At 38.1% G+C, this 12,208-nt stretch overlaps 2 protein-coding genes across 3 annotated transcripts; both read right to left on the bottom strand.

Moving 5' to 3' along the window:
* Positions 1 to 1,554: 1,554 nt before the first annotated feature.
* On the bottom strand, positions 1,555 to 5,829 carry sult2st3 (sulfotransferase family 2, cytosolic sulfotransferase 3). Of its 2 annotated transcripts, none has more exons than XM_074683670.1 (6): positions 5,616 to 5,827; positions 4,426 to 4,634; positions 4,213 to 4,339; positions 3,429 to 3,523; positions 2,728 to 2,908; positions 1,555 to 2,505 (listed from the first exon to the last, which is right to left on the bottom strand). In XM_074683670.1, the coding sequence occupies exons 1-6, from the start codon at positions 5,755 to 5,757 to the stop codon at positions 2,390 to 2,392; spliced, it is 870 nt and encodes a 289-aa protein (XP_074539771.1). In that variant the 5' UTR covers positions 5,758 to 5,827; the 3' UTR covers positions 1,555 to 2,389. The 2 variants fall into 2 exon arrangements, with proteins under 2 accessions (XP_074539771.1, XP_074539772.1); XM_074683671.1 differs by lacking the exon at positions 1,555 to 2,505 and adding an exon at positions 2,586 to 2,683 and having other exon boundaries at positions 2,797 to 2,908; positions 5,616 to 5,829.
* A 524-nt stretch (positions 5,830 to 6,353) lies between these two features.
* tmem147 (transmembrane protein 147) lies at positions 6,354 to 11,713 on the bottom strand. Its single transcript, XM_074683837.1, has 8 exons — positions 11,575 to 11,713; positions 10,496 to 10,598; positions 9,940 to 10,009; positions 8,969 to 9,034; positions 8,697 to 8,833; positions 8,509 to 8,593; positions 8,247 to 8,368; positions 6,354 to 7,103 (listed from the first exon to the last, which is right to left on the bottom strand). The coding sequence occupies exons 2-8, from the start codon at positions 10,570 to 10,572 to the stop codon at positions 6,983 to 6,985; spliced, it is 678 nt and encodes a 225-aa protein (XP_074539938.1). The 5' UTR covers positions 10,573 to 10,598; positions 11,575 to 11,713; the 3' UTR covers positions 6,354 to 6,982.
* Positions 11,714 to 12,208: the final 495 nt, after the last annotated feature.

Here is a 12,208-nt window from a genome sequence, read left to right as displayed (position 1 = left end):
GATTATTTACAGCATATTTGTGAAGAATATATACAATATACATAGGAAAACTAAAAAAAAAAATCATTCAGTTCAAGTATCTTCATGTTTATATTTGATGCTAAATGCTGAGGTAATAAAACAGACTCTAGAGCATCAGCACTTCAGGGGTTTGGTCTCGGAGCTTGTGGTCAATTTACTAACTTAGAAACTTTGCATGTTAACCTTTCAAATTTAAAGTTTTGGTTTTGTATCTTAATAAAAAAAAGTTTTTTTTATTGATACATGTCAATGGAGCCACCAAAGAATAATGTTCTTAGCAGCAGCAACTGGTTTCAGACTCCGTCAAAACAACACGATGACTCTGTGTCTGTGTGCTGTTGTCTTCAAGCCTGTGGAAATGCTGACCACCTCCAAATCTTTTGTCTCTGTTTATATTTAGGGGCAGGGCCAGGTAGAAGCAGAAATTGCTTCAGCAGAAAACCCCAATCTCTGCTGCCATCCAGTGGTTGTAATCAGCTGTTACATGTTTAGCTTCAGTATCTGTGAAATCATGCTTTCTGCAGTTACCATGAAGCAGACTGGATAAATTAAGCCAGGACACAGACTTTGTGAAGTTGGGTTTGTCTGTGTGAGTGAGTCTGTATTTAACCAGCCATATCATAAACTTCAGAAAAGAAATATCCCTCAGGCTTCCCATAGCCATACCTCGGTCTTTGTCTGCATGTTGAAGGCACATCTGGACATGTCTGCTTCAATTTCCTGGTATGCTTTTTCCCCCGTGTACAAAAACAGTTATAAGTGATGGTATGCATTGTCCCTGCTGTACTGAGACTTCAGAGAAATAAGAGACTCATCATACAGCTATAGAGCCAAGAGTACTGAACCTTTGGAAAATGAATTGGTTCATCTCAAAAGGCTATCAATCAATGTATTCACAAACATCAACAATATGCAATAAGGTCTGAAATAATAAAGATTCTTCCCCTTTTATTTCTTTGTTTAAGCTGTGAATGCTTCAGTGAACAGCTTTCTACTCACTTTTCCAGAAGATAAGACCAGGAGACTGGACTTTGTGCTTCAAACTTTTTAGTAAAACTACTTTGATCAAACTTGACAGAAACACAACTACTACTACGCCATACAAGCTGTGTGAATGACCGGTCTGAGCTTGTCAGCAGGGGGAAAAAGACAGTTTTTGGTCGTGTCAACTCTGCAGCTGCTCTCAGAGCAAAGCCAAGCTAACAAAGGAATGCGAATGGCTGTGTGCGGGAAAGCCAGATCATGTTGCTCAACACAATCACAAAACTTTGCCAACTTTGAAACTGAATCCCTGTGATTGTCCGGACTCTGAAAGCCCAGGAGTGAGCAACAGAGACATTCTTTGTTTTTCAGCAGGTCTCAGAAGTGACTGACTCTGACCTAAACACAGTGTGCCTAAAACTCATGAAACATCTCCTTGGCTTAATGTACTGTCAGTGAGGTTGATGCACACAGTTCTGGCTTCAGGTTAAAGGAGATTATACCTTCTTGTGTGGTGTGTGCTAATAGTAAAGTTTACAGCAGAGATTCTGATCTTCACAATGAGAGGCATCTTTACTCTGCAGGATTTATAATTCATTTATTTATTCTGACTGTTACTGAGAGATGATAAAAGCAGTGACACTAAATCATACAGTCATGCAATCATTGCAGAAAAGCTGCAGAGTGCTGGAAATTATTCCCCCATTAACTGGTCTGGGAAAATTTACATGTGGTCTCTAAAACCGAAAAACATTTTCATTTCCAGTAAAATTTAAGCATGGAGGCAGAAACTTAATAAGAATGCTGTAACAAAAAATAAAATGCTCAGTCAGTCAAGAATACTTCACTTTTTCGGTGTTATATTTATTTAATAAATGTAAAACTGAACCAATAAAAGTAATTTTATTGATTACATAGTTAAAGAACAACTAAAATACAAAAAACTAAACATGATGTAAAGCTAAACCTGTTTTTCTGTCTCTTTTTTTCTCCTTTGTTTATTTTTCTTTCATTTTTTCCACTTTTCACAGACTGAAGCTGTTGAACATGAAGAGCCACTTTTACTGCTCGTGTAGTTTTTGGCATATGTGGGCCTCAACCAGCCATCAAAGCCTGTGTTTACCTCTCTGTTCTCCACAGGTGACCTTAATCTCTGCTACCAAAATATAATTTGATCATCTCTTGGTGAACGTGGGTTTGTTGAGCCAAATTTCAGGATATTACAAATTTAAAGCATCAATACACAGCATCAACACAAATGCAAACATAGTGACATACATGTTTGTAAAAGTAGTTATTTGTAGTTACACAACAAATAGAAAGTTAGAAAGTTAAACCTACATACAATAAACATGCAAACTAATAATAACTAACACCTGTGTGCTCTTTAGTCCAGGCTCCAGGGTAGAGTGAAGCTCTCATTCTCCAGCTCTTTGTGAATGACTGACGTGAATTTAGCCATCTGCTCAGAGCTGAAATGGTTTTTCCAGTCTCCAACGACACCTTTCAGGCACACACACACATCAGTCAATACATGGTGAGGAAAAAATAAAAAGGAGGGATTTAAAACAATAATCATTTATACCCTGATTCTTGCTTTTCAACATGCAGATCTTTCCCTTTGTTAATCAATTATTCCCATTAAACTGGTCTCCCCTCCTGATCTTTGAACCTGAGCAGACTGAAAAAGCAGAAGAAGTTAATACGGGATATAAAGATTCTTACCTTTCCTGAGAAACGGAGATTTGTCATTGTCCAGGTACATCTTTGGCACCAGGCTGAAGTTGGACATACGGTTGTCCTTCATGGTTTTGAAGGAACAGTGCTCTGCTATCTTCTGGATGGTTTCTTCACTTAGATCCCGACCAAGGAAATTTGATATCTTCCTGAGAGCCGCAGGAAGGTCCTACATGAAAGACACTTTTTTTTTTTACTTACATAAAGCGACAAGTGTTTGTCACATATGATGATCATCCTTAAACACTATGATGTGAGACCCTCATTAGTAACTGGGGATGGGTGCCTTTCACATTTGAAACCATTCAATACCAATGATCAGAACCTGGCAATTAATATTGGTACTCAACAGTACCAGTTTTGGTACTTTTGAGTGTGTTTAAGTGGTAATAAATATTTATTTGTTTAATAATAGCATCCCAAAGCTTTTCAGTTTAACTTATTTATTTCTCAATATACAAACTTGTAATGCTGTTTTCATGTCCAGCATCGAAAATTCCCTACTCTTCCACTCTCTCACAGTCACAAGGATGCGTTTAGATACCTAAACATGGTATTGCTTATTTCTACGTGAATCGGTACTTGGTACTACAGATGGGATTCAGTCAGTACTCGGTACCTATAAAAGCACCTAATTCAGTGCCCATTCCTATCAGCAATCATGTTCTTCACATGTTCGAGTGTTTTACCTGAACCATTTCTTCATATGTGATGTCCATTATCCTGTCACCCAGCGCCGAGTGTTTCCAGCTCTTCACATGGTCTGTCCATTTTCCAAACATCACTGCAGTGAAGGGCAAAAAATGTATTAACACATTCAATCCCAGCTCTGCACTTGCAATAATCATATGCTTGTTGACTTTGATACTGACAATGTTGAGAGCTGACACTGTCAAGAATTGAGTTTTATTAGACTTTCTTGTGAACCATAAACAAATTATACCATTTTTATTTGTGTCTGTCTAATGCAGCCACACCTATTGAAACACAAAAATATTCTTCCATCAATATGTCATGATAATAATTGAGATTTTGTAAAAAAAAAAATTAATAAAAATAAAAAAAAATGTCCAACTACTGTAAGATTATTTTACACAATTGAGGCTTGAGCTGGGTCGGGAAACATTACACCGTTCTATGGAACAAGAGTGGGACAGCAAAATGTAACAACAGCAGCAGATCACTTTGCAGTCCAAACTAAAAGAAAAAAAAAAGAAAAAAAATGGTTGCTCTCCTCTGTAGCAGAAACAACAACTGGTTGTCACACATTTTCATAACACAAACTGAAATTCCTGAAAAATCAGGTAAACGTGAAACCTGCAATTTAGATTTTCTGACATTTCATTTGACTGTTTTTCCCTGTGAGGTCCACAAGGTGAGGAATTGTGTCACTTGAAAGGAAAGGGTGTGATAGGTCTATAATGTGATTCTAAGGAAGACAAAATTGTAAACCACAGATCACAGCTGTCTAACCTTTGCCCTCCAGGAAGGAGTCCATAAACTCATCAAACGTCCCTGGATCTGGGAGGAATCCAGCCATCTGGTGAAAGTAGTATGACGACACCATGGCATCTTTGGGGTTCCTCATGACGTGGATTGCCTGAAAAGAAAAAAACAGAGACTCATTTCGTTAGGTCTCTTAATAAGATTTGGGGTGTATGTGTATACAAGTTGAGGCCTCTTTACCTTGGCCTTAGAGGTGAGGAAAGAGGGCGGCATGAGGTGATATGGGAGATGTGAGACCATGGCCCGGGGAGAAGTCAGCTTATCTACAACCACTTCTAGTCTTTTCTCCTCCAGCCAGGGAACCCTGTCCCAGTTAGGAATGGTGTGAATGGGAGTAAGATCTCCTCCATTCAGAACTAGGGGGAGGATTTCTTGCATCCAGACTGTACCTGCAGGAGGAAATAAAACAGTGAATAAGACTGAGCATGTCTACCGTACGTAACTCTACATGGAAAAGACACCATGAGATGGATAAAGAGATTAAGAGGTTTGAATACAGCTTTAAGTCTAACAAAGGGGTTTTGCCATGAAAAAATGAAATAATACCAATATTTGGTATAATAAATATATAAATATCTGCATTTTAATTGTTTCAGGATGCTGAAATTAGTCATTAGGAGATCACGTTTGTGAAAAGAGGATGTTTTGTATTACTCTGAACCTGATGGAAACTCAAGAAAAGCAATGATACTCAGGAGGTTACATTACCTGGTCTCTGTAATACACTCTGGCTTGACTTGAGACAAATGATGTGCTCTAAACAAGGGTCTGACAGGCCATAACAATATTCAATATCTGGTTGTAGCTTTCTTCCTATTTCAGTGCGGTACATTAAACTTTAAAAGTACTTTAATTATACTTAAAGTACATATATGAACTGTTGACATATCTGAAGATATAAGCTCGCAATACTCACATGTTGCCACCTTGTTGTTACTATAATTGTAATACATCAGAGTATATTTTCCTAGATACACGTTTGTATGTTAGTCGTCACAGTAGTAACTAGTTGTGATTAAAAGAATAGATACTATTCATGTGTCAATGCATGACCATGTTCATCAGTCTTGTCGCTTCCCTGACTCCTCAACCAATGAATGATCAATTAAGTAGCTTCAGTCTTCAGTAGAGGTGTGCCTGTAAACTCTCTGAATCCCTCCCTCAGTAACATCTGACGTCTATGGCATTCTTACAAATCTGGATCATATTTCTGGACGCTGGCATTTCTACAACAAAAAGCCACCAACACACCCCAAACCAAAGGAACCAAGTTTAAATCAACTTTAAAACTTTTCCTTGGACACTTCTTTCAAGGGAACCAAAAGAAAAGCCTGTCTCTAAGCGTTTTGAACATGACAGCGTGCACCAACCTGACTTTGGATAAACCACAGCCACAACATCATCGTCTCTGAAGGTGAACTCCTGCGCAAACTTTAAACTCTCCAATGAGTGGGTCTCTTTCGGGAAAAGAAGACCACGATACAGCAGATACAACTCCTCGGGAGAAGACATGATGACTTCGGGATTACTCGTTGCTTCAGTCTGAAAACACGAGAAGAGGGCGCTACTGTGCTGCGTTCATGGGCGTAGGAAAATTCAAACTTCCCCCCAAGCGCACACAGCCCGAACATTGAAGCTGTTTATCGTATCCTCTTTTGTTTCCTGTTTCATTTCAGTGGTTTGTGTTGTGTTCAATTTTCAGCAGTTACTTTCAAGCACCACTAATTGATAAAATTGCGAACTCCTGAGTCGCACCTTGTAACTAGAGCAAAGAAACGAGGTGTCACAGAGGCTGAAGACAGCTTAAAGCTTCATTATTATATTAGTCCTCAAAAAATCCTAAATAAACAACTATGATGCAACGACTTATACCCGACACAGTGTAAGAAATATGGCACTTGTGGTCCGAGTCATGCAGCACTCACATCTTCTCTACCTGCCCATTCATTACCTTTTGTTTCTGTTCTCCTTTATTGTAGACTTGTGGGGATGGGGTACAAACTTCAACAAAATCTTTTTTCTTTCTTTTTCGCATATCACAGCTAAGTTCTAGATGTAGTGTCATCATTCACTCTTAGCCTAAAACACCCACGCAAATACAAACCGAGTCAAAGAAAAAAAAAACACATTTATTAATCAAACATCAGAAATCACAGATGCTTTCAGTTCAACACAATGTGGTCATATTGTTGACTCATTGTAACGAGTGCTGCATTCAGACTTTTGAGTTTCACATTTTTTGTGATTATTTTATCAACAACAAAAATATTGCCACAGTAATGTTTTAACTACTTTTTATTTTAAATTTGATATAAATAGATTGAATTATTTGTGGCACCACAATAAACTATCACTGTCATTTGTTACATTTAAATTTACTACTTCTTAATCTAATCATTCAAGTTGGCTCAAAGGACAATTCATAGAAGAGAATAAAGTTATTTCTAAGGTATAAATTCATAGCTGGTCCAACTGATATAAAAGTCACCCTTTAAAAAAACATCCAAGCTTTGCAAGACCGCTCATACAGATCCACAACTCCTCAGAGTGTAGACAAACAAACCAGACAAACTGGTTAGCTCGCCAGCTGGTAGTAGGTATGCTAGCCTGCTCTGTTCCTCAGACCAGTCCAACTACTAGACATCAACAAGAAGTGTTCATCAGTCTTCATGGATTTATGTGGATAAAAAGACTGAGAAGTCACTTTATGATTTTCACACAAGGCCTGGAGTGTCACTTAGTTGCTATGGACCAGAGTGACAAAGAGAAACAATGAGCAGAGAGAGATGGCTCCGGTCAGCACGGCTTTCACCAGCAGCACGGTCCAGCTGCCCAGCAGGAAGACATGGACAAACAACCTGCAAACACAGCACATAAGAAACAGCATTTATCATCATGGTTAAAAACAACTGTTCCCAACATTTGTCAGATTGATAAAAAAAAAATTACAACATTTCAGATATTTGGACACTCTGAACACTCTTCAATCAGCTTCAAACTGATATTAATAAAAAAGAAAATAGGTCAGAGTTTTTAATCCACCAAGCTTTGAGTTGAGTTCAACAGCCCTACTTTTCGTGTTGGATTTGACTGCAAATTTTCAACTCCAGCTATACAGAGAGCACAACACATATTAAGTGTAGACACAGCCCAATGATTTTCTTATCATATTCATCTCTACCTTTTTATGCAGAACATCATCACCCCTTAAGATATTTCATTAGAAAAACAGCAACATGTGTTATTACACTTAAATTAAGCAAAATAGAGAAACTTCATAGTGGCAATATTTTAAAACCACACCAAGTGATATCCGTTTTATGGAGCTTTTATTGGCAACAGGTCAACTATTTATCAGCTGCTAACATTTTTTTTTTAAATCAAACGAGTTTCAACATGTAAATAGTTCCTCTTCCTGCTTGGTTGTAAATAAACTCACCCTGTAAATTTAACATACAACTATTGCATATAAAAATGGCGCCACTCTGTGGTTCACAAAATATAGTGCAGCTACCACATTAGTTGCCCATCCTGACTAAAACTCCCTTTTTAAATGTTAGTTTTCCTTTTTCTAATTAAACCAGATTTTTAGCAAGCAGCAACCTTAAGCCTCAAAAAAATGAAGGTGATGAAGAAGTACTAAAAACTACAGTTTATCAACTGTCTGCTTGACGCTTGCCCAAGTAGCAAAAAAAAAAATCACATCAGTTTGCAAGCCGAATACATTTTTATGTTGCTCTCGTTGTCCTGCATCCATCTAGTGCTACTTTAACTATAAGTCAGTGTGTTACATCTTTATTATTTCTACTCCTGCAATTAAATAAACTGTGAAAACAGTAGAAATTGTAAAGTTACAACCCTGAGCTCCATTAGCTCATACCACAAAGTAGTAGAAATGTGTTCTGAGGATTAAAATATTTGTCTGTGTGGATAAGAATATCTGGAATTTTTCTTTGTTTATGTTCAGTGTATAAATATGTGCCATGGGATGTCACACTCACTCCATTAGGAAGGCCTTGTAGACACAGAGAGCCAAGAGCACAGTTACAGGGAGCCTGAAGGTCTTAGGAAGGTCATATCGTGTGAACATCCACACCACTGCTGCCATGGCGATATAATGGACCTATGAAGAAGACAGAAAAACAGACAATTACTCTTAAGTTTTAAACATTCAGGTTATGAGCAAAAACAAACGCAAAAAACACATAACCATTTACAAAATGTAATCTGTAAAAGATGAAAAGTAGACAGAGGGACACTTACTAAACTAATATTGGAGTCAAAGCTCATCTGGATGTATTTCCAATCAAACTCAATCCCTCTGGCTCCCACCCACAGAGGAAGACATCTGTGGAGTCACAGCAGTACAGAAGATGTGAGCTTCAATGTGATTCTTCATTAGAAAAAAACAGAGTTGTTGTTTCATCAGCAGGAGCAGTTTCACTGTGTACCTGGACATTACAAGTTCTGCTGTGGCCCAGCCCATGGCAGCCACCATGATCTTGTACTCTCCTTTACCAGGGTTACGAGACATCACAAGATGGAGACCCAGCAGGTCAGCCAGGTCTACTGTTGCCTTCATGAATTCCTAAAAAACAAACATACACTTCAAATTATTCTTTGCATGTTTCTTCATTTTGCAGTTTTTAAAGTTGAAAATGGTGAAAAAAGGACCGCAAAATGGCAAACTACTTTTCTTCTTAGATAAAGATAATCCACTCACCCCAACAAAATCATAAACGCCAGCTCCTCCTTCCCAGGTGGGGAAAAATGTAGCTAAAAACAGCATCTGAAACACAAGAAGTAGGCAAAACCTTTACTCAACCCCCATTTATGTGGTGATGAAAAATCAGATCATTTTTTGTTTTTACCCACTGGGAGGAAAATAAAATAACATCACTGTTGGCAGTAATGAGAAATTGACTATAAAATACCTTAAAAAAAAAACTCTCAATGACACACGCCCCATGGGCTCCCACAAGTAAAGCCACTATCACTGTTAGTGTTTTTTTTTCTGCAATCATGTGAACTTGTTAAATTAATTCTATTCTTGGGTTTAAAGGATAAGTTCAGTTTATACAGCTTTTACATTGTTTATAGAATGAAGTAGAACAAAATACTCACCCAGAAGGCTTTCCTGATCCAAGCAGTGCTTCGGGAGATATTTAGATCCCAAATCGTGCAGCGTCCCAATAATGGGATCTATCAGGGCATAGACAGCGCCGCTCCTAAAACTGCATTAATCGTCCAAAAACTCGTGTTTTTCACCAATATTCCATCATGGTCCGCTCCGAGATAGTTTTCTGCTGCAGTCTGTGTCACTCCAGACAGCGCTGTGTGGCTGTACTGACCCCTGAACTGACGAAGACTTTGTTTACGTTTGTCCCTCAAAGAAAGGAGTCAGCTCTCCAGAAAGTACTGCCCATGCGCAGTCGGCTCTCCAGAGAGTACGGCGATTTGGACGATTAATGCAGTTTTAGGAGCAGCGCTGTCTATGCCCTGTTGGATCTCATTATATGGACGTCCGCTGCACGATTTGGGATCTAAATATCTCCCGAAGCACTGCTTGGATCAGGAAAGCCTTCTGGGTAAGTATTTTGTTCTACTTCATTCTATAAACAATGTAAAAGCTGTATAAACTGAACTTATCCTTAAAATGATGAAAAACTGTTGGACTGGCACACTGCTCCTCACCTTACAGAGCTGAACGAACAGGTAGGTTGCTCCTGCCTGGACACATCTCCAAAAAGCGTTGTACTCTGATCTGAAAGATTAACACAAACATCCTGATGCCAGACTGAACATTACAAAAGCACAGAGTGCAACATGCAACTATTAATTAATAAAACAAGTCAGCATAGACAGAAAATGACATTCTGGAGTAAAAAAAAATTAAGTATTACTCAAAATAACAATCAAAGAAATAAATGTTTGAAGCAAAAGTATTGTCAAATTCTGTAGCACACTTCACAGCTCTAAGAGGATTATGTAGACCCCCTCCCAAACCTCTGCTATCAGTAATCAGATTACAGACACACTTCTTAATCTCTCCACATATGTTACTACACCTGAGGGATACCAGAAAATTAATGCAGTGTAGATAATGATATATCAGACCATTATTTTATTTGATGTGACAAAACACTTTTTTTTTTTTCAGTTTTCCATTTTTTACAACTCACTTTTCTGGTAACAAATGGGCAGACAGGAGAAGCCTTGCTATAGATCACTGATTTAAACAGATACTTACAGGCCACTGCACTTGTATGTTATGAAGTAGGGGAAATATGCCAGAGCAAAGCAGTTTCCAAAGTGAAACAGCGTCATGATGCCTGGTCACAGAAATCAGCAGCCTGCAAACAGACACAGGGCAACAGAGAGAGAAGGTAAATGGACTCAGACAGCACCCCTGTTATCTTCTGACAGCTAAGAGTCCATCCACAGTCACATTCATACACTGATGGAAGAGAAAGCTATGTAGAGTGCCTGTCAGAACTATTTAATCCCCTTCATGACCGTTTATCTGCTGCTGACTTTACAATTCAGGGGCAACTTGGGGCTCAGTTTCTGGCCTGAGGACTCTTTGGAGAGCCAGAACTGCTCCAAAGAAAAAAAAATAAGGCACAAAATACGAGACTAAGTTTTGATGGTACTGTGAAACTCAGCACAACTACATTTTGAAAACAACTACGAATGCATCCATCAGAGGATGTATGACAGCTGCAATGTCATGGGGTTGTTTAAATCACGCTCTTCAGCATTAAATTATGACATTTTCACAATACCATCAAAATTATTAGTAAAAGCTAGATGATTACTTCTGTTTCATTCAGATTATTATTTATTTATTTCTGTTAAATGCAAGTTTATAGAAACTGAATCAAGATTAATTGTCAACTTTAAGCGAGCAGTTCTGATAATTAACTGTCATTGAGCTCAGCGTAATGCAAACGGGCTAATAGGTTTATTTGAGCATCCGCACAAAGTAGACAGAGTGATACCTTCGACATGGTTTTGTACTGCTGGTTTCTTTTGTTAGCTGTTCATAGAACTCAAAGTCATTGTTGTTTAATAAAGTTATATCGTTCAGTCTTTAAATAAGCTCTTCGTAAGCTAGCAGAACTAGCAGAACTAGCATCGAGCTGTCAGTCGGTGCACACACACACACACACACAGACACACACACACACACACACACACACGCTCCTTTCTTCAAATGAGTCAGAAACGATCCTGACCGAGGACTGTAACCACAAACCGTTATACCTACTGTATCATTACAACCTTGGGACAGTAAGTACAACTCTAAACATTTCTGTCAACACTTACTATTATCCGAAAAACAGACGACGTGCTTCTGATGAATGAGGGCCGGAAGGTACCTCGGTACAACCCAGAAATATCTCCGACGAAATCTCCGGTAGGAACTTGAAAATGTTCATCAACCTTTCCGTGTTTCCAACTTGTTTTGGTTGTTTTTACCCTATGTTTTTACCATTGCCGAGTAGCAGATTTTTATTATATTTTACTTTATTTGCAGTCCGTTGTTGTATAGCTGTATGTTTGTGGACCCGTCTGAAAGTAATATATACTGAACCAAGAATTCAAACTCAAATCCAAATATTCACGATCGATAGTGTTGAATAACGTGCTGTGGTTTTCCATTAGGAGCACGTCTTTGATATCTAACAATATATATATATATATATATATATATATATATATATATATATATATATATATATAGAGAGAGAGAGAGAGAGAGAGAGAGAGAGAGAGAGAGAGAGAGAGAGAGAGAGAGAGAGAGAGAGAGAGAGAGATAGAGAGAGAGAGAGAGAGATTATAGATTTTATTTTATAAAAGTCTGCATTGTCACAATTTTGATGCTTAAAATCAAACAGTTTTGTGATCTTCTTATAATAAATAATTTCCACAAACACAAAACAGTTTAACAGTTTATTGA

Source organism: Halichoeres trimaculatus, unplaced genomic scaffold, assembly GCF_033239565.1.
Source record: "Halichoeres trimaculatus isolate MK-OKI-2021-1 unplaced genomic scaffold, fHalTri1.1 fHalTri1_scaffold_12, whole genome shotgun sequence".
Taxonomy (NCBI): Eukaryota; Metazoa; Chordata; class Actinopteri; order Labriformes; family Labridae; genus Halichoeres; species Halichoeres trimaculatus.
This window is presented reverse-complemented; position numbering and strand designations above follow the sequence as displayed.